Below are 22,876 nucleotides of genomic sequence, written 5' to 3' on the forward strand. Positions count from 1 at the left end.
TTTTATGTGAGAATAGAAAATAACATTTACATTCTGATACAGAGTCAACTGAGATCAAAACCTCCACTGGTGCCGTCTGTTCCATGCAGCTGAGAAATGGGTGTTAGGACAGAGCCCAGAGCAGAACCAGCCTGGGAAGTAGGCAAAAAGCCTCGGAGGGAAATGCCAAAGAGATTCGGGAACCCAGAACTTACAGCTTCTGACCTTCTTGCTCACTAAGAACAAGAGTTTGTTTCTCAAGTTGCTGGAGTTTTAATTAGTGTAAAAAAAAAAAAAAAAAAAAAAAAAAAAAAAAAAAAAAAAAAAAACACAGATTAAAAAAAAATATAAGAAGACCAAACTTGGCCGCCAACCCCAAGGACCTGCCTTCCTGTCTTTCTCAAGAGGGAAACTGGACAAAGGTCTTTCCTCATGTCCCGCATTTTATTTTAGCATTTTGTGTAATTTCTCAATTTCAGAAGCCCTTTGCTTTGCATAGCAAATCAGCTAAATTATTTGTACTGTGCTCATCACCAATACCCAAGTGTCCAGTAAATTACGCTAACAGAAGTCAGCAAAAATCTGACAACACCAGAGATTTTTATTTTCCATAGTCGGTCCTCTTTTTTTTTTTTTTTTTAATATCCAATATGGTGAATAAGGCCAGGATCAGCATCATCTCCTAACGCATTATTAAACCAACTTTGCTGAGAAGGAATCACACTGATACCACTTTTCACCCTGGTGGAGTAACTGTTTAACCACAGGTGTGTGCCAGTAGCTCAGCAGTAAGCGGGTGTTCTTCAGTTTCTCCAAGCACCGTCTCCATTAACAACATTCACTCTCAGTGGCGTATTTACAATATAAAACCGATATTGCTCTTTTCATTTATTTTACAAAAACCTTCATGAACAATCAGGATTAACTCCACGTCATCACTTCTCATCATTTTTCCGCAGCTAAATGGTTCAGATTCCTCAAAGTTGGGCCTAATTTGGGGACCACCTCCACTGCTCCCTGCCTGGACTAGCAGCCTGGCCAGCTGGCCTGAATCCTGTGTTTTTGCAGTATTTAAGTGAACCAAAGCAAGGCAGTTTCTTGCTCTTGCTCTTTTTCCTTACATGCTAGCAACAGGGGTACAATGAAGATTCTATCAAAGCAACTTCTTTATTTAAGAAAGGGGTGTATGAAGAGTTTTCCCGATCTTTTGCTAGGGAGCCAAGACTACGCTCAGAAACCTTATTTAAAAGGTTTCTGATTCCACCTCAAAAACCAGCACCAGGCACACAGGAACCCATTCTCAGAGGCCTCGAGAACATCCCACTAAGCACCAGGAGCAATATTGTCACTGCTGGCTAAGCGGTCGTGTGAGAACACAGAGGCACAAACCTGCTCTGCGTTAAGGAACGGGGAGACCGCAAAGGCAGTGGATACAACCAACGTTATGGCTTGGGCTCCATCTTACTCCCTGAGTTCTCTCTCTCAAGCAGGACTTCCCAAAATCACTCCCAGCCTGTAAGAATGGCATCTCAGCCCCCACCCTCAGCCATCGAAGAAGAACAAGAAAACCCAGACCCCTAGAAGAAAAAAACAGCTTTGCTACTGTCCCTCTTTGCCTACTGCCCGGCTCTTCCACATATCCCACGTGGTCTCTGTCCTCCCCGGAGCCTGCTAGCCTTCCCCGGCACAGAATCAAGGCCCTGAGCAGACACTCCAGTGGCTGATGGCAGTCATCACAAAGACATTCAGCTCGACCACGAATACTGTACTGGCAGGAACGCTCCTTTAATCCCCAGCTGGTCCACGGCACCACTCTCAGAACTTCCTATGACTCCATACGTGCTTAAAAAGACAAGAAGTTACAGAAATTTTGTTGGTTTTGTTGTTTGCTTTTTTTTTTTTTTGTAGAGGCTTCATTTTTTTCTGCCGCCCATCAGTACTGTCTCTGCATATTGCACAATGTTTTCTTTATTATAAAAAAAAGTCTTCTGTATCAGGCAGGACGAAAGAAAATTCTCTCAGGAGGCGCTAATGCGTGTTATTGTCTGTACTTAGAGGTAAGTGGTTGCTTGTGTGGCCATCAGGAAGTGGGACCTAGTTAAACAAAAACCAAACATTATTAGCGGCTTGTCTGGGAACATTAATCCCCCGCTGCCACCCCAAAACCACATTTCTTCTCCAAAAGTTGTACAATTTTTATTCTACGAGCCTATTTACCTCCCTTTATTCTCCTCCCACTCACCTAACTTTGCCAGCTGGCAAACGTGAACAAAATTTGAAGACGAGGCTCCCTACAGGCTACACGGAAAAAATACAATTAAAATGAAATCAAGTCGTTTTGAGAGGAACATCACTACTAATGTACAACGTAAAAGACTGCTCAGTTCTTCCACACCGCGTCACAGTAGCCCACAGGCTGACCAGCAGTAGCACTGGATACTTATTTAATACCTATCAAGTAGTTTTTCTTACCGCCGTAGATTTGTAAGAGCCCAGTCTGAACCGGCAAAAAATAACTTCTGCTACAAATCTTCCAAAACCGTGTAAAATTCCTGCAACGTCAAACAAGATTTAAATCGTCACAAGAAGTAAGACTGAAGTATTTATGGCAATATTACAGCAAAGCTCTACAATACCTAGATACAGTGCAGTGCAATAGACCGGTATGTGAAATGCTAAGAAAAGAACTACCAAAATAAAAGTGGAAACATCAAGGAAGGAAACAAAGTTCTTGCATTCTGAAATGCATCAATAAAAACAAAAACAAGGCTATCCAAACAAATTTAATACCCCTGCCTGGCTTTAACAGGTGAAAATACACTCTGAGAAAAAACACTACTTTGAAAGACAGCGCTTTTACAACAGCCTCTTCAAGTGAAAGCTAGAGAACAAATAACAGGGCACCTTGGTTACAAGTTATGTTGTGACTAACAAAGCGAATTGTGCCCTCTGACTTGGTTTATTTCCTCTGAAGACCAAATCCTGCAGTATGTTGATAAGTTGCATAAGGAAAATCCTCCCAGTGACTTCAGATGGAAATGTTATCTCAATTTTTGGCACTGATTTAGCACAAGAATCCAGCTACAGAAAATACAGAGAACATCAGAAGAAAACAGCAGCCCCCTCCAGACAAAGCATTCTGGAACACTGACAAGGAGTAGCTTTTATTGCATATTTCAGGACTCCCTGTTGTTTATTCAAAATATACTCACAGTAACCTATAAAAAAGGATCTAATAGGGCGTAAGAAAAAGGGAGAGTACTGACAGTTACCTGTAGTTGAAAAAATTCCCCCAATAATGCCACAGAGACGTACTAAGAACTGCCAAAAAGGCATGTGCTCTTCTGTCACTGTCACCATAAGTGAACTGATATCGTATTTCATGAATATTCCTGACACCCCGTGGCTGCCAGCTGCGTGGTTAATTACTCTTTCCTGAGAGATCGGAGAGAAACCCAAGTTAGTTGCACCTTATTAGTCACAAGGAAAACCATCTGAATAGATGTGATGACAAAACTACTTCAGAGAGATGAGGGTCGAAGTCCTGGTCTAGGCTGTGAAATCAGGAGCATGCAGTGGTGTAACACAGTGCCCCAGCTCTTTATGCACTGCTATTAACCACTTAACTCAGGATGAGAACTTCAGGAAAACATTTATGTTGTTGAACAGCCTGAGCTATTGCAGTTTTCTCTAGAGGTACATGCAAATCTGCAAACAGCATCTACAACTTGTTAGGCTTCATCCTTCTTCCTTTGAAGCACATCTCTGGATTTACGTGCCACAGAGGATTTAAGTGCTGGTTCTTAGAAAGCATCAGGGAAGATCCTAAACTTGAATATACCATCACAAAAATTCAGAAGCTTAACTTAAATTAGACTAACTTTTTTTTTTGGTTTTGTTTTGCTCATTGTGTGCTTGCTCTGCTTGCTATGATGCTCACCACTGGCTTCTTGCTGCGTTCACATTTTAGCCATGGCTAGCTGGCCACCTTTCTCTGGGTCTGCACACGTGCCTACTCTTATGCAATAAATGTGTCGATTTGTCCAGTGAATAACTGCTCTGAACAGCTTTTTGTTAATAGCTCATCTGCTGGGGAGTTGGTTTCCAAAGGTAAACACAAGCAAACTGTACAGGCAACAGGGCTACCTACTGAGAGAGACTGAGCAAGTACATAATGCCACTTCGCCTCCTCTATTGACAAGTTTTTCTCCCTCCCATCTTGAAAGTGTTGCAACCTTCCTACTCAATAAGACTGCCATCCGAATCTCTGAACTTCCTTTTAACCCAAGGCTTCCTCCACAACCTTCGCTTTAGCTGCTGGTTTTAATTCAGCTTTTTCACAAATATATTTTTTTTTTCTTGGCTTGTGAATAAAAGATCAAAATGTAGTTCAGAGCCTGGAAATGATGAGACACGTAGCTGGTACATGCATGGCCTTTTACAGAAGTCTTTTAAATTGGTATCTTATGATCTGCTCATGCACCATACTGCAATAATTACTTCCTTTACAGATTCATCACTACAAGTTTCTCCAAGCTCAGAAGAACTGGAAGCTCTCCAGTCTGAAGAATAATTAAAGTCAGTGGTTCAACAAAGGCTAAACAAGACAGCTGAGAGACAGAAATGCTGTGTTTTGTTTCATGCACATTGCTTCCATTTCTAACACTCCACAACCAAGTTCATGACATCCTGACATGCAATTTTCATCCTATTTCCTCCACAGACAAATTTTAGAGATGCAAAATATTAACGCAAGAAGTTACCATGCATCAGCAAGCATATGCATTTGAACATCAGAATCACGCTATTTACAGATAAATCCAGTGCACTGGAAAATTGTATAGGCTACATTTGTACTAGAGGAGTTTTCAAAAACTAAGCCTCAGTTCTCACATTTGAGCTTTTAAGACCAATCACTGCTAGATTTTCCCCTGCAGGGTTCTCTCTTATTTCCACTTACCCTTTCTGTCACTGAAAATTGATGAGTTTCTGCTGAAATTTTGTATGTATGAAGTTTGGTTGGCACAACTGTGATAAAATACTGGAACATCTGGTTGTCTGGAAGAAAACAAATCTCACTGCTCAGTTAAGTACGGAGTAAAAAGATTATCTGAGACACAGTCATAAAGAAGTCAAACAAAAACAGTTTAAGACAGTTAACCAACTACACCATTTGCAGCAGGGACATTCTTCAAGGGATACCAGAACTGCCCAGACCACTTCAGCACAATCTATGTGAACAAAGTTTACACGGGGCAAAGCCTACATCAGGTTTGTACTCAGAAATTCACATTTTACCTACGTAACAAAAAGATTCATTAAAGTCAAGCCACTCAGATCTGTAAATGAAATGCACAGAGTTTCCCAGGGCAGTAGAATGAGTTTCACAGTCACATTTTACATGATACAAACTGCCACAGGCATATCTATCTTGACTTGACAATGGTTTGAATAGATTTTAGGCATTTAATCATCTATGTAAAGCCAGAATCCCTTCTAAACTCGTTATGGTTTCCTCTCCTGATTAGAGAGTCTTCTAGAGACTTCTTCTAAAGCAATCAGTAGGCTTATGCATTTATGATTGCTCTGTCTTCATTCAATTTTCTTAGAGAACAAACATTGATAAATTGAAGCAATTTATTTCAATTACACAAAATCATTCTGGCTGGAACAGCCAATGCACCAAGGGCTGACTTTGAAGCAAAAGCAGCTTTAGCAGATCCTGGGGATCCCTTGCATGGGGAATAAGAGAAGTCAGAAGATGAGACAGTTATCTCTGTAAAGCACTACTTTTTTTTACTACTTTTTTTTTTTTATATACATGAGAAAACAGCAATATACTAAGACTCCTGATGCCAGATATTTTACTTTGTGTGTGTGTGGTAGAGGTGGGTTTAGGGATTTTGTTTGGTTTTGATCCTTTTTTGTTGTTGTTTTATTGCTTTTTTTTATTATTATTTTTAAACCAAAAGAGTTTTACAGACCCTCCTCTGTAGCACACAGTTGCAAAACTCTTTACAACTAGTGCAGGCATACAGTAACTTCAATACAAGCCTGGACTAAACTGCAAAACATCTTCAGCAAAACACTGAGGTCCAACAGTACTGATCTTAAAAAGAAGATGTCTAAGATGCCATGTCAGTAATCAAACAGTGCAATGTTCACTATCAAATGTAATAAGGCATATTATTTGTAAGTCACACAAATCATGAAATGTGATAATGTTTTACATGTAATTATTGGAAGAATATACAAAACAAGATGCTTTTTTTGAACACACAACACTTACGATCTGATGCTATTTTTTCTGTTCCATCCAAGGGATTGATAATTCCTGGAATAAGCTCTCCAAATGACAGATGATCTATTCTGTGTGAGAAGTTGTAGGCTGAAAAACAATACAGAAAAATTAAACAACATTTTTGAACTATGAGCTTCTGTACTTTTCTCAGAGAAAAAAAACACACATTGGAGAACATATAATTAGAAAACTTAGAACATTAGTGTGCATTTCATTGCATTTGTGCTTGTAATTGTAATAAATCCACATACATATCTCAAATACAATTCAAATTATTTTGAAAGAAATTCAGTTTCTGTGCAAAAGAAATTCTAAAACAAATTACATCTGTATTTGAACCACCCTAGAAGCTGGAAAGAGTCAAAACTTCATGACAGGAAACTTCTTGTTCATCAAATACTGAAGTTCTACAATTCAGGTTGTTGTGCATAACAGTATTAAAAAGACTAAAATTTCATAAATTTAATGTACAGAGGAAACATAAGGCACCTGTCAAGTTATTACATTGCCTGATTTTGCAGATATCTGAGCTTCACAATATTAAACACCTGCGCTAATGTACATTCACAGGCAGACATGGAGATTTAAACCAATTAAATATCAAGTTCATTTTTCAAAGTAAGTCACCCTTGCCTGTCAGTAAGTGTTGCAACAATACACATTTAGCACCCAGACTCATAACCTAAAAAATGAAGGGTCTAGGGACAGAGGTCAAACATTTTTAACCTTTTGAAAAACAGATTTTGCAGGAAATTGGTACTTTGGACTGAAATGCAAGAATTTAATCTTTAATCCAAGATTCCTGAGTTACCATTATGTTATCATTACTATAGAAGCAACTTATTAGCATTACCTTTAGGTATAGAAGCAACACTACTAGTGTTACCTATAGGTAACACTAATAGTGTTAAGGTGAAATCCCTACTGAGTTACAACACTGAAAAGAATATTCTGCACTCTCTTCTGCAATGCAGTTGCCCAGCTAGACGATCTCTGCAGCAACAAGCTATGTTAACATCTGAAACAGATGACAGCAGTCTGAAAGAAACAATACTGGTTCATAAGGAGATAACAAAGAACTTACACTCATGGCTTACAAGGGCTGCCAAGTGTGCATGGCCTCGAGGGTGTGGTATTGCCCTAAAGAAAGTAAGATACGTTTTATGGAAAACTTGTTCAATTAAGCCACACACACAGTTCTCCTAAAAAGGATTATGCAGAAAAATTTCCTCTCCCTCTCTATTTCAATACTATATAGGGAGAGAATGTCTTTTCATTTATTTATACATGAGGACTACAACAACTAACCAGGTAATGACTTCTAACAATGAGGTATGAATCAGGTTAGGGAAGAAAGCAATTAAAAAAAAAAAAGTAGCAGAAGAGGAGCAGACTTAACAGCAATAGAATGTAATGATGAGCAAAAGGAAGTAAGGGAAAGCAAAAGATTATTCTGGGTTTAAAAACTGGAGACAGGAAGAGAGAAGTTAAGATAGTCCATGTGAAAGGCCAAAGCAACTGGCTTTGAAAAGGGCTTAAGAAGCCATCTAGGTACAAGTCAGAGAGGTGGTTCAAGACCATACGGAAGGGACACCTGGAGAAACATCCACACAAAGGCAGCAGTTGGAATTACACGTGGATACAATAGGGTATGGACTGTGTGCTAAGGTCTCTGCTGAAAGTGATGACAGGGAAGTGAGGACAGCACAGTTGGAGAGCACAAAAAAACATAACACAAATTTGCATGAGATATACGTAAGCTAATACCACTACAGAAGCAGATTAGAAAGTGTCTCTTCAAATCAAGATGAATGGGAATTCAGCTCCCTCACTATGGTTCTGTTACTACATCTCAGCTTTGAAAAGTCCAGACAGGCCCAGAGATGGAAAGCCAGTAGAAGCAATCCATTCCATATCATATATTTACAGAGGGCCTATTTTCAAGAGTTTCCATCCTGTAAGTCATTGGAATTCATAACCACTACACTGAACGCAAGAAAGAATTTGCAAACTTATTTTAATAGCTTATAAGAAATTTGTTTTAACTGCTCCAGGAAATACACCATATGGAGAATGCATGTGTATGTCACAGTTAATGAAAAAAGTAACTATTTTAAGAGCATACACACACGTACATGCACGTATTATACACAATGTAGAAGTCTTTTTTTTTATTTTCAGAGACTGAACAGAACATACTTGCCCACAGTTATGTGAAAATTCCCTGCCACTTTATTGACATACAGATGGCCATGAATTCTGCATGCATCTGGAGACTGTAATGAATTATCTTCCCTGTTTAAACAAAACCAACATAAAGAGTACTTGAGAATATTTGTTAACAGAAGTAACAGTAGTAGAGTTAGATTTTCTTTTTCCTGGCATAAAGATAAAGCACTATCATCTACCCCTCCTTATCATATACTCCTGGAGCTATGTTGGGGATGGTAGAAGGGAGATAAATTAATAAAGCTCAGCCTGAGGAAACCAATAAGCTTCTGTTCATACTTATATTCAGAGATGTGGCCTACAAAGCTAACGTACAACACTTGAACAACTGAACAGTAAACATTCCAAGACCTTACATATATCTTGCTGCCCTGTGATTTTTTTTTCCAATTATTTCTACCAGATACAGATTATTCTGAAAGTTTTCTTCCTACAATGAACAGAGCAAAACGTGAGTCACTTAACACTGTAGCAACGAGAGCTCTCAACTTTTTTTTTTTTACAAAGCCTTCCCCTTCCCACACTGTACTATGTAATACTCCCCTTCCCACGCTGTACTATACTGTACTGTATAATGCTGTCTGTATCATGTGTGTGTGTGTAAACACATGTATGTACATATTTTTTACATTTACACACACACACCAAAGCCTGTAAGCCTTTTCCACGTTGGAAGACCCAGAGATTTTCATAAAACTACAGCCCTCCAAAACAAGCATCAAATACACTATTTTAAAATGCAATTAAAAGCCCTAACGCCTTTGTTTCTTCCAAACTTATCTTCAAGAAAAAATAATAAGCCTACAAAAAATGAAGTGTAATTAAAGGGCGCTGGGGGAGAAACACCCCAACTTTTTCTTACCGCGGTGGCAATGCTGTAGAAGCACTTTTAAAAGCACTTTTGAATATCACATCTTGAAGAGAGTGTTCTTCCTGCAGCCTACTCTGAATTAGCTGCAGCATCCTAAAGGTTATACAGACAAGTGTGAAAGCATGCAATACAGAAACAGAAAATAAATTCACAATTATCAGCTTCAACTGCAGGTTATATATAGGGAAGTTAGCAAGACTTTCCAAAGTCTTGCAAAGTCTTAGCAAAGACACGTCAGCATCCAAGCACTGCATTAAATATTGACAATCACATTTCATACAATCAAAAAAATAAAAGTAAATATAGCTTAAGTTTTGCTGTTAATAGCAGTGCATTATCAAAATACCAAAGCTAGACAGACTCCTAAATAAGCTTTTTCTTTTTGCACAGTTCTCAGCATAATGATCACACATAACCAAGCTATTCCAATCTCAGTGATAAACACTGTGTCAACTGCCATACACAAAAGATTCAAATTCGTTTGCTTTGCCTGAATGTGCAATCTGTTATTATGGCTCCGCTTTGACATTCAGATGTCAAGCTGTCTGTGTCACACATCCGAAGCCCCAATTAAAACCTGTGCTACTGAGTGTTTGTTGGTAATGTAGGCTGAGTGAGTCTGTGTACTTATCTTGTCTTGCAACAGCATGACCCAATTCCACAAACCAGTCCAAGCCCAGGGGAGGAATTCTTATCAAAGTCAACTACTAGAGCAGTCTGCAGGCCTCACATAAAAGCACGTTGTGCATTATATGCCCAGCCTTGTGTAAAACAGTACAAAGAATGTTCCCCCTCCCCTTTTTTTCAGATATCTCATCTTTTGGAATAGTATAGCTCAATTAGTAACACATCTGTCAACAGAAGATGAGCTACTCTGGCATCAATTTGTATTTCTTCTAATGACAGCAAACGAACAGTTATATAAAGAAATATAACGTTGCATACATTATCATATAAAATTAAACAAAACCCTAAGTATGCTTATAGTAAATCCATTACAAATGCCTGAAATGACAGCATTTCATTGAAAATAGGGAAAATTTTGACACAGTGAAGATCTCAAAGGATGAGAAAAGCAAAGTAAATTTTTTCTCATAGGTTTGCACTCAAATGACAAGCAGCAGCTGTCAGACCCAAGACATGGCTCTGTTATGTGACTCAGGTATACCTCAAGGTTGCTTCCACTACAAATAACACAAGCATGCATCTCAGTACTTCAGAGTTACCTTTGCCATTCTTTTTGTTGTGGGCTGAGTTCAAACACTACCTGAAACAGAAATAACACACCTAATAAAGCACCCAGAAAGCACCGGTCCCCTCCCCAAAAACTAGAAGAGACCTGGTGGGGTGGGAAGTTCTGAGAGGCTAGAAACAAGCTCCCATTTGGTACCCCATACTGGAGTTTATGAAAGGATTTTGCATTTTAAATCCTCAACACCTCCTCCCCCCCCCCAAAATTATTCACTTGCTTTCATTTCTAACTTCATAATCTTTTCCTAAAGCTCCACTAACTTGAGATAGCAGTCCCTGCCCTTCTAACCTTTGACTAATACAAGCTAGAAGCAATAAGCAGCAATTTAATTCTAAGTGATACAATTGACATGCACGATTTTGATGAAAAAAGCAATGAAATGAGCAGAGAAGCAATCACTGGAAGACAAGGGTTCAGGTGCAGCTTATTTCTAAGGTCATTCCTCACTGAGGATGTAAGACAAACCACCAGACTTCCCCTACTTCAATCTGGCAGTTCAGTTTTCTGTAAGTGATAAATTACTTATATACAATGTAATTACTTCAAAGGTTATCACATTATGCAAGTCCACTTCAGGAGCATAGGCTTACACATTTCCAGCACTTTTGGTTTGCAATACAGAAATTAAAAGAATCTTTTTAAATTGATCTTGCCATTCCATACTACAAGGATATCATGGTGACTTTTCACTTTCTTAGGATCACAATATTCTTCTAGTTAAGAAGCAGTTAGATCAATTCTTTTTAGAGCTCTGACAGTTTCCTTCCACATCAGATATTGGCATTTATCCCAAGAATTTAAGAATGTAAAAATAACTAGCTGTAGGAATCTGTAGCTTGTTAAGTAGCACTGACTTGGGGTGTCTGCTGTGTTTGAATCTTGTTATTTGCAGAGAGTGAGCAAACAGAAATCGCAGTGTTAGCCTACTTCCTTAGGTGATTCCTGCAGTGAGCACTGCAGACCTCACTCCAAGATCAGACAATGCTTGGGGAGGCTCTACGCAGCCCAGCTGTGGTAAAAAAAAAAAAAAAAAAAAGAGGTACAAGACAGCAAGCCAACCCAGCATGACAGAATACACTTACTGGTTCATAGATGAGGCCATCTGCAGAGGCAACCATTGTTTCTGCTAAGTCCAGAACATCAGCCCCCACATCTGGTTTAAAAAGGGAGAAAAATATTGAGGCATATAGATGATCATAAACAAAAAAAATGTTCAAGGTAGGATGAAGTTTCACAGTACTGTGATAAACCTTCAGTGTAAGTTACTGTGGAGAAGAATGGGAGAGGGGTAGGGCAACCCAACTCTGCATTTCTTGTTAACAAAGTCCAAACCAAAAGAGAAGCAAAGCTGTCAAGAAGTAGATTACCATGGGGTGGTGTGTGTGTGTGTGTGTGTGTGTGTTCAACCTATTAAACCTCAAAGTATCATGAACTGATGCACTGTGACCAGAAGCGTGAAGTTTCTTTGTGATATTTCCCCCCAATGTAACACCTTTGTAGATATTGGATGCACCAAACATATACAAGCTTTCTAGGATCTGTTATGTGCAAGTGAGCATTTTTTTTGTTGTTGTTTCACAAGCACGGAATCCAAACCAAGACTAGCCAAAGCATAGGATAGTTTTACTTATCAAATTTGAAAAAAACAAAAAACCTTGTGATTTCAGAATTTTCCGACTTTTGATGCTAACTAGAAAATGTTTTAAAAAACAAGTTTCCAGAGGAGGTATGACTTCTGAATTAATATTCATGAAATAAACGTAAGTACCATATGATTACACTAGTCAAAAAAAAAAAAAGATTTGAAGATTTGGCTTGCGTTCCTGGTAGAAGCAGTACTCCCTCAGTCCAGGGCAATTAAGATCACTGCATAGAACTAATGGTTCTTTACCTAACTGTTGTCAAAAGAACAGCAAGCACTGCTTTTAAATGGGAAGGTATTCATGTTATAACCTAGTGGTTCCAGTATTGTTCAACATTAGGCCAGGTTAATATTTGCAAAGTTCATGACTGTGATAAATGCCTGCTGCTAAGTTGTGTCTCACAATCAACTTTTAGAATATTCCGGCTACAGACAGACTGGAACAACAAACCATTTTCTTTCTGAAAGACAAACCAAAGTTCTGCCAGATGTGAATGACACAGCATAAATGCTTTTTTCTTATCTCATACCAATTCTTTCAATGAGTCATATCAGTACACTACATGCCATCAAGAACAGAATAAATCCCAGCGTTAAAATAAATACTTTGAACAATATCCAGCCATACTGCAAACAAAAGCACACACTAAAGAGTCCTCACAATGCTTTTAACCTTTCACCGTTGGATACTTACACTGACACCTCATGGCAACTGTAATATCAATATTGATTCTTAGCTTACTGGAAAAAAAGGCAAAAAAAAGTAACAATTAACAGCGAGTTCAAGTATCAAGAGAAATATTACTAAACTTTGCAGATTACTTGCAGAAAGACAGTCCAATGACAAAATTCACACCAACAAATATAAACCATTTGAAATTTGGGTGAACCAATACAGTTTCCATTATTAAAGCACTGAGCACTGTTCATAACTTAAGAGGTAACAACTCTCCCTATAGTCATAGGGTTCTATCATCTCTAGGGATCTATTTCTGGGAACTCAACTAACCACAGGTAAATCACATACATAAGTGATTCAATGTTGGCTCAGCTCAGGATCAGGCACGGTCGGAAGCTGAGCAATTACAGTGATACCAATTTACAGCGGTTTAAATTGTCACAGAACCACAGGCTTAGTGATAAACCTGCACGACCTAACTGCAAAGTCTGCAGCAGAAAGTCTCCCAAGTCTCTTAATGGTTTAAGCACTGGACTTTCCTTCCCTTCTGCAGTAACTTCACCAGGGAAGGAGCCTATTTTAGAAAGACCTAAGTGTGAAACTCCTGTCTGTCTGAACGGATTTTCTCTAAGGAAAAAATACTTGATTTTGATGCTTCTCCCTTACGTTTCTCCCATTCTTTATTCTTTTTATTACAGCGCCCTTTGGTATTTCTGACGTACAAGACATCCAATTAATATACACATATTTAGCTTGTTACCACAGCAACCAAGTCAAGTCAAACAGCTTTTAAAGTTATTTCAATTCCAGGCGTGTGACATTTAGAGGTGCTCAGTATATGAAATCTCTAACTTCACACAGAATCAAGGGTACCTGGCATCACCTTGGGAAGAAAGGCAAACGCAATCCTGAGGAGCACATGAAATCAACTGCAAACGTAGCCTCAATGATCTTCGGAACCATAACAGACAAGATCAGAAGCAACCTCTAGATAACCCAGTTCTGAGTGCTGAAGTTTCACCTCCAGCAGCATGAAGTATAATGGCAATATACCAACTGTAAAAACTACCATCATGCAGCCTTGGTGGGCTTACGTAGCTGATGGGGAGCTACATATTAGTGTCCTCTGAATCATTAGCAAATGGATCCTCGCAGGTCTCCTTCACCAACACACCTACACTATTTTGACTTCTTCATTGCAGTAATCTCAGTTTCTCTTCTTCGCAGATTCCAGGAAAAAAGCCACAAGTTGATCAACAAAAGATAAATTACCCCCCCTTAGTATTTCACTTTTCAACCAGTATTTTCAGTATTTCAACCATAAATTGCTTGCAAGTTACAAGAATATCTCACATCTATTCTTTCCTGAAAGGCAGACAACTTCACTTTTAAAATTATAATGAATAAAAATTACCTAGTAAAATCCTTGTCTACTTCATATTCGTACTTCATCCACGTGTCCCGATACACCATAAATTCCATGACAGTCAGGAAAGCTATTGTTGTAAATGCTATCAGGGAAACTGAATAATTAAAAGAAAATTAGATTGTGACAAACATTTAGGAACAAAAGCAGGCCAAAATTACACAATCTGAGTATTACCAGTACAATACTGATGTCTTTGATTGGTTTATAAATCCATAAGCTGCTCATAGAAAACTGTTTTCATACCTACAGTATTTTCTTTTGCATAGGATCGAAAAGAAAAAGTCATACCTTTGCATTAAGAAAGGACTTTTCATATTAAGTAGTCAAATACTAGAATAATGGGGATGTTATGAAATCCCTGGAGGGATTTAATAACAGGTTAGATACTCCTGAGCATAAAACGCAGACAAATCACTGTCAGAGTTGGGCTAGGCAAAGATAATCCTTATTTCAAGTATGAAAGAAGGAAAAGGTGAACTCGGAAGTCCCTTCAATCCTCCACTTCTCTACAACTTATGTTTTAATGTTTATGTATACATATTTTTTAATATCTAGCTTTTAAGCTGGCAGGTAACAGAAATAATACGCACTGCATACACTGTCCAGTAAGGAGAAGGTGCCCTTACATTACTTGTGGATAGGAACAGTCAGGACTGCCAGCCCCATTACTTTGACCAAGTCCATCTCTGGGGATAAGCAGCATGTAGCTATCCCTTCTACCAACAGCTAAGTGCAGAACTGATTTTAAGGTATTTTTAGGGAAGAAAACTAAATGGTACATTTTAATACCGTAAGTGCCTCACTTATCTCCACAATACCACACCTGCAAAGTTGTGCAATGCAAAGGGAAGACCACCCAACCACACACAGAAACATGGCAAACGCACCAAAGTGCTCCCTATGCACCTTTTATTAAATTAAGGCTTTTGTTAAGTTAGAAAACCTTCAGCCACGCAGCACAGTAGTGATCTGTACAGCTTATTTACAGCACACATTTTCCACCTGTGTTCTGTGGAGTGTGTGAATGGCAGCCTGAGCAAAACAAGCCCGCTGTTCACAGGCTTCAATTCATTATATTGTGGTCTACAGCCCAAGGGTGGCAGCAGGAGAGTAAAGCCACTGTGCTATAGGACCAGAAAAGAAACCACTGGTTGTTTTCAGATCAGTAACATTTCAAGTTCAAGCTTTCACTTGATGCTACGCAATGATCATATATAAGACCTTCATGTCAAGGCACACCATGAAAGCAGACGCACTCATCAGTTAATTCTGCTGGCCGTGTTTCCTCTTGGAGGCCAGTAGCCCAGCCACGCACTGTGAAAGCTGGAGCCATACTGCCTACCCAAACCCACCAGGAAACAATCACAGCAGCACATGCCTTCTGGGTTAATTCAGAGCAAGGAAAATCGTGGAATTGAGTATGTGAAGTTAAAGTCTTTTAGACTAGACTCTCTTTTCTGAAGGTTCTCCCCGCATAGAGCCAGTCAAACTGCAGCCTTAGACTAGTCCTTCTTTTACAACAGGTTTTAAGACGCTGAAAGACTGCGAATAGAGTCCTAAGATGTGACGCATCCCTGTCACACCAGAAAACGAGCCTGGGACTTTAATTCTGAATGAAGTGGAAACACTACAATCTGTCTGATTCAGACTTTATAGCGGCATAATCATATACTGTTGTAAGGCTATTGGTATAAACCATATAAAGAATGCTACAGTTACTGTTGGTGCTGAGAAATCCTTAAGGCGCCCTTCAATAAAGTGAAGTTCTCATGAAGCACAATGCTACACCAGAAGAGATTTTTAGCCATTTATTTTATGTTGTAATTTGCAGGGTGGGGAAAAAAAAAAAAAAAAGGATCTCACTTGCTTCATCTGGAATGGGGCTTTTTAAAATTAACAAAGAATTATTTCATTACCTCTTAGAGGTTGTTTTACATTCAAGAACCCTTTAATTATTAACAGTGCAATTCAGGAAACAGCAAATACAGATCCTTGTGGTATTTACTTCTGCACTATAAATCGTGTAATGACTTCAAAGGCTTATCCGCAGATTGCAATTGCTTCTTGTACATTTTATTCAACTGCGTTTCCAAAATAATTACACATGAGAGGATTTTTGTTCTCTATTTCAAACCGCTAGCAGTTTCCTATCTAACCGTGAACTATTCCAACAGTCCAACAGATGAAGTCACTATTTCTGTATCAGGCTGCCTCTAACCCAACCCAACTACAGGCAAAAATTTCTGGTCAGATACAAATAGAAAAGGTTCTTCTTATAGCTACAGTATTCTGAGAGAAGCTCAAGTGACAGCATTAGCGCATGCCCTGGAGTAAAGTGGTTAGCTCTTCAAAGGGCTTTCCTCACTCTTAAAATAAATACATCTTCAAGACAAGAAGCATTAGAAAGCTGCTCTTCATCCTGATGTTCAATTCTGCCAGCTCTGAGAATGGAGAATTCTAAAAGGTCGAGATTTTTTCCTTCTTTTTTATAAGAGCATAAGCACTGAATCCAATCTGTATTTCACTCTGTGCTGACACAGGCTTAGCCAGAAACTTTACGCAGAGAAAAGGAAAGGGCTTAGTGGAACTCCACGAGTTACAAAGTTTTTTTATGGCCGTGGCACACTGCGCTTCCAGTCCTAATCATTTCAAAGTATTTACAGGGAATGTTTGCATTTGTTTGAATCTTTCATCAGTTTTACACAAAAAACACCCTCGAGATGAGCGCTAACTACATCTATTAGGAGACGATACTACGTCTTTATGTGAAGGAGATCAGCTCTGTCAGCCCACAAAAGAAATCAGGACACCAATTTTAGCTAGTTTCAAACAAACAGAGGTGCCTGCCTTCAGCCAACTGAAGGTGCTATCCTCAGAGCATCACACCAGCATCCCAGGAAGGCCTACCTGTTCCTCCGCTTGCTGAAGTCTCCACATAGCTTTCAGGAACCTTTGGGAAGGCATCCAGTTCTTTCATCAAATTCAACGTCTTCTTCCGATTCAGTCGCCTCATCTTCAGCACACTCCTCCACTTCCTCCTTCATATATTCCCTCTGAATTGGGAGTAATTTGTTGTGATTAAAAGATGCAAACAATTTCACTCCGTCTCAAAACCAACTGACAGTAACATGGCAATTAAAACCTAAGAAATGTGCTTTCTAAAAACACACACTACACAACAGGATGGCCATTTTTGCTTTAAGAGAACGACTGAAATTGGCTCGTACACCACTACATACCTTCCAGCCACAATCAGCACACTTAGCATTTAATTACTATGATTCACTGACTTCTCAATGAAATTCCTGCTCATATCGGATATACAGAATTTTCATTTAAAAAACAAACTTAGTTCTGAAGTAAGCTTGCTAAACAGATCTGACAGTGCATGGAAGTCATCCATTTAGCAAAAAATATAGAATTGGCTGCATAAACTCAGGAGGATTTCAAACTGCTCTGGGCTCCTGTATCCAGCCAACGTGGACACATTATATATTGAAGGGAAAAAAAAGAATGCATTTTGCATTTTTACTTTCACAGCTTTAGAATTTTATGATCATAACAGGATTTTCTTCCTATAAAAATGCCCCCAAAGCAAATTAAGTATCAAATCCTAGCTCCGTCCTTCAGAATCCTTTTTGTCCGTGACACAAACTCGTTTCTTTGGAGTCCCCGATACATTAAGCAGCACGATGCTGAGAGAAGCAGCCTGCCCAAGAAGCGGTTTTAAACTGTTTCCAAACTCTGCAAATGCACTCACAACCCCGTCCTGCCAACACACCGCATGTTTTAACAAGCTGGCACTGCTGCCTTCCTCCTGAGGAAGGGCCGCACTTTGCCCAGAACCTGAAGCTGAGAAAATGTGCATCTACTAGATTTGGAAAATATGTCATATTACCATACCTTGTTTAAAGACACCAAGGCAGGCAGGCTAAGCTACCAAGTTAACACGTGAGACACTCATCATCGTTTCGTAGAAAAATCTGCTAATTTCTCTCCCCCATTCCAAGGGCACATCGTGCCTCCAATGTGGCCTAGTGAAATTACTTAAGAATTATTCCCTCTTTTGCCCCTCACCGGTGCTATGTAGCCTTTGCTACCATGAAATAAGGAATAGGCTTAAGTGGAAATGGAAGTTAACAGCTCAAGAGTCACGATCTACATCTGCCATTTCCTCACTACGGAAGTTTGCTTTGGATCTTAGTGAGAAGGTGCAGGCCCTGCGCTTGGGAGCAGCAGCCAAACCAGCCTGCAGGGACCAAGAAAATAATACTGGGTGTTACAGGGAATTTGAGGAAAATGCAGTTAAAGCAGGAAGAAGAGATGGATGCTGGAACAGAAGTTTGGTTATGCAGAGAAAAAAAAAAAAAAGGAAAAAAAAAAGGTGATCTGGGAAGGAAGGTTTGGAAAGTCCTGTCCTTACTACACCACATAGTTGTGGTTTATGGGATCACCTCAACTGCACTCCAAGTAATTCAGGGAAAAGCTGGGAAACTTGGGCACGAAGATACGGCTGGGCTGCTGCTTTGTTGTAGTGACTGGAGCCATAACATTTGTTAGCACAGAGGAGACACTGGATGGGGTCGCCTGCTGCCCTACACACAGTCCTGGCGTCGGTTCAGCCCCACTTCACATTCTCCCCACTTTCTGTACCGTGCGTGGAAACACACCAAAGTCGGAGAATTTGGAAGCGCATCAATACAAAACTTTGTAACCCACCTTGTGCGGGTGGGCACGGGCATTTCTGTCATCTCCAACACCGCGTTTGCCGACGTGCCTTTAATCCTACACACACACCCCATGTAACATCCCCCTGAGGGCCATCACCTTCCTCCAGGCCCCCTCAGCTCACTGGGCTCACTACACCCCCACACACACACACCCCACGACCCCACAGCCGCCTGCACCCACCCCACCCCCCCGGCGCCCACACCCCGCAAACCCAAGGACCGGCTCAGCCCCGCTTGGAACCGAGCCGAGCCGTACCGAGCCTCCTCCCCGTACCTCAGGCGGCTCCGTGAAGCGGGCGAGGCCGGGGGCAGGCGGGGGGCGGCCCCGCTCACCATGGCAGCGCAGCGCAGCCCGGCACGGCCCGGCCCGGCCCCGCTCCCCGCCCGCCCGCCCGGCGCGCGCATGCTCGCCCCTCACACGGGCATGCGCCGCCGCTGACGGGGCTGAGGGAGGGAGGGGGGGGGGGGCGGCCGCGGGAAGCGAGAAATAAATATAAAAAATACATACGCACATATAAAGTTCTCTCATATATAAAGAGATTTCCCTTCCAACGTGTATATATGTTAGTTTCAGAGGTTACAAGGGGCTCAGAACCTCCCCTTATCGTGAGGGAACGTTCCCCGAGTGCGGAGCTGTGCCGGGGCTCCCCGTGCTCACAGTCAAGGATCAGCCCAAGGGCTGAGGAAAATTTCACGCAGTCAGGGTGAATTTGGGGTTGGCAGCGTGGGAAGGTTCCCCCACTGTGAAGCCTTGGGGTTTCTGAGGTTCCTGAGGGCTGTTAATTCCCTGCTGCATCAGGATCCAAAGCCAGCAATGCGCCAACTGAGGAATGAAGAAGATCGTGCTCCAAAGGGGGAAGAACAGATACCACAAATTTGTTAAGTTCGGAATTAAAGTGATCAGTTAGAGAAAAGCTGTTTAATGAGTCATAGAATCATTAAGGTTGGAAAGCCCTCCAAGATCACCTGGTCCAACCACCCCCTACCACCAATGCCACCACTAACCCATGTCCCCAGGCACCACGTCCAACCTCTCCTTGAACACCCCCAGGGACGGTGACTCCACCACCTCCCTGGGCAACCCATCCCAGTGCCTGACTGCTCTTTCTGAGCAGAAATGGCTCCTCATTGCCAGCCTGAACCTCCCCTGGCACAACTCGAGGCCATTCCCTCTGGTCCTGTCACCAGTTCCCTGTGAGAAGAGGCCGACCCCCAGCTCCCCACAGCTTCCTTTCAGGTAGCTGCAGAGAGCAGTAAGGTCTGCCCTGATCAGCTGAAGTGGCTGAGCCCCACTGAGCTGGGGTAAATTTCATGTAGTGTAGGTGAATTAGGGGCTGCCAGTGCGGAAAGGCTCCCCCCTCCATAAATTCTTTGAGTTTCTGAGGTTCTTGAAGACCATAACTCACTGCTGCATCAGGATCCACAGCCAGCAATGCCCCCACTGGAGGAACATCGTGCTCCAAACAGGGGTGAGCAGATACCAACAATTTGTAAAGTTTAGAAGTAAAGTGATCAGTTAGGGAAAAGCTGTTACACCAGGTGTCTTTAAAAGCAAACTAGAGAAAGCACTAATAACTTGGTCTGTGGTAGCAATGCTATTTTAGACACTAGGGGTCTATGGATATGAAAGGAGGCAACATCTATCAGATCTTCTGTTTGCTGTCAGGGGGGAGTATAAGACAAATAGTGGGGAAACAAACAAATTTTGAGCTCACAAGCACATTTTCTGACTGGAATTAAGGCTGAGCTAATAAAAAGGTCCTACCTCTCACCACAAACCTTATGGCCTTAGTAACAGCAACGCTTATTTAACTCCAGAATTCCCCTAAAACCACAACATTTCCTTCTCCTTAACCCTGATGTCCTCTACAGCCTTTCCAACAGTGCTGCTACCAAAACACTCACAAAGCCAAACTGAACGGGGCTACTTTGTGCTACTGCCACAGCGCCTCAGTTCACAAGAGGCTGAACAGATACAGACATCTCCCTAGAGCCAAAAGGGGAGATCTTGGATATCTTTGGGGAAATACTAATACCTTACTCAAGATCAACATTACATAAAGGAGAAGTACAGTTTTTAAGATTTTTAACAAGTTAAAAAACATTTTACCAAATATTAACCATAACACCAAACCATTATACGAAACATTTATACTGACAGATCAGAAATGAGACTGAAGACCGCTGTATTTTTTGATGACACAAGCAAATAAAATCCACGCATAACCCCAGAAACACACAGAAAGCGATAGCTTCACAGCACGAGTACAGATTTGCCCTTTTTAATAGTTTAGAGGAAGAAAGCAGATCTACCACAAAGCTGTTTCACCTAGCCTGTTAAAGTATACTGCAACTTGAAGAAGACAACCAAGGCAACTCAGGCACAACGGCAGGCAGCTTTAGCCAGAGGACTTTAAGCTCCTGTATCGCAGTGCCAGCATTCATGAGTATTATTCAGCAGCCAGGGATTTCACTGGCTAAGCCCTGCTTTCCCTTGAAATGCTCTCAATACTACGGACTGGAAAGAGCAACAGAGGGATCTGGTTATTAGCTCTGCATCAGAGATGCTCAACAGATGTTCTCAGAGGCTACGAGCTACAGCAATCCCATCTGCTCACAGGCTTGGGCACTACTGCTCCACACCACACTGAGACGCTTCTTATGGAGGAAAAAAGAAGTAGCATGGGGAAAAATGCTTTCAGCTTTGCACCATTATTGCTGTATTTTTATCTATAGATGTCTCTATAGGATTTTATAGGGGAAAACACAGTAAGTGTTTTCCAGAATGTAATAAAAATGGAGAAAACGAGCATTATACCAACATTATCTATGTGAGTATACTACTCCTGCACTTCCAGCCCGCTCTGACTCAAACCGTGCTCCTTTCCTGGTGCACCTGCGTGCAGCTTTCTGCGCTCCTGCTCCCGTCGGTGCCTACCTGCACCTGCCAAGTTACCTTCGGGAGCCTGAGGACAGGAGGAAGAAACCCGGTTATCGACAAGTAGCCCTGCAGGTGGGCGACTGGGCTGCCCCACAGCTACTGTTGGGCACACTTTTATTTCAGTGCGGCGTTTAACAAGCTCCCAAAGCACTCTGATTCCCAAGCGTGGCCACACACATAGAAATATAATTGATTTAAGAGGAAAAGAGAAAGCACTTGCTAGCCCTAGCGATTTATGAAGTACCTTGGTGCTTGCAAAGAGGGGAAAACCCCACAAAACGCCGCACAGTTTAGCAGAACAGAGGAGAATAAGGACAAAAAGCAGCACCTGCAGGCTGCGGAGCTCGCCTGAGGCGGGGGAGAGCGGCTGAGGGGAGGGAACCGCGGGAGGGAAAGGAGAAAAGAGCCGCTTTACCGCAACGTGGAAGCACCGAGGTGGCATTTGAGGAGGAGGAAGCGCAGGTGCAGGAGGGCGAGCGTGGCGATAAGGGCTGGGAGTGGCCGGGGAGAGGAGGAGGGGGGGAGGAAAGTGGCAGCGGGGCGCCGCGCCTCAGGGGCGGGGAAATGGCGGCCCTGGAGGACCCGGGAGCAGCGAGTGGCGGCACAGAGCGGCAGCGGCACGGGCGGGGCTGGGAGGGGGGAGCTCGGCGCAGCCAATCAGAAGGAGCCGAGGAGGCAGGAAGCGGGCTTGTCTGGGCTTGTCTAGCCCCACCCTGAGGCAAACTCGATGGTTCCCCCAGGAGGGCTGCGGGGGAGCTGGGGTTTTCCTTCAGATCCCCTCAGCATGAAGTGCTCCCTGGGTCTCATTCCTCACACTGGCTTC

The 22,876-nt window shown here is 41.6% G+C and overlaps 1 protein-coding gene across 4 annotated transcripts; it reads right to left on the bottom strand.

Annotated features, from left to right (window-relative positions):
* Positions 1-73: 73 nt before the first annotated feature.
* ERGIC2 (ERGIC and golgi 2) lies at positions 74-22,613 on the bottom strand. 4 transcript variants are annotated; one of them, XM_084285927.1, is made up of 14 exons: positions 22,469-22,613; positions 17,290-17,435; positions 14,368-14,476; positions 12,969-13,015; positions 11,715-11,785; positions 10,607-10,647; positions 9,372-9,473; positions 8,480-8,575; positions 7,365-7,420; positions 6,269-6,367; positions 4,940-5,037; positions 3,252-3,414; positions 2,452-2,531; positions 74-2,073 (listed from the first exon to the last, which is right to left on the bottom strand). In XM_084285927.1, the coding sequence occupies exons 2-14, from the start codon at positions 17,393-17,395 to the stop codon at positions 2,008-2,010; spliced, it is 1,134 nt and encodes a 377-aa protein (XP_084142053.1). In that variant the 5' UTR covers positions 17,396-17,435; positions 22,469-22,613; the 3' UTR covers positions 74-2,007. The 4 variants fall into 4 exon arrangements, with proteins under 4 accessions (XP_084142053.1, XP_084142055.1, XP_084142052.1 ...); XM_084285929.1 differs by lacking the exon at positions 22,469-22,613 and adding an exon at positions 22,298-22,404; XM_084285926.1 differs by lacking the exon at positions 22,469-22,613 and adding an exon at positions 19,387-19,508.
* Positions 22,614-22,876: the final 263 nt, after the last annotated feature.

This window comes from Netta rufina (assembly GCF_964035555.1).
Source record: "Netta rufina genome assembly, chromosome: 1".
NCBI lineage: Eukaryota > Metazoa > Chordata > Aves > Anseriformes > Anatidae > Netta > Netta rufina.

Coding starts and splice junctions, on each gene's coding strand:
- ERGIC2 (XM_084285927.1), bottom strand. CDS start 17,395: ATGAGGCGACTGAATCGGAAGAAGACGTTGAATTTGATGAAAGAACTG. Junction 11,786..12,968: donor AGTTGCCATGAGGTGTCAGT/GTAAGTATCCAA, acceptor TTTTTAAACCAG/ATGTGGGGGCTGATGTTCTG. Junction 6,368..7,364: donor AGCCCTTGTAAGCCATGAGT/GTAAGTTCTTTG, acceptor ATTGTTTTTCAG/CCTACAACTTCTCACACAGA.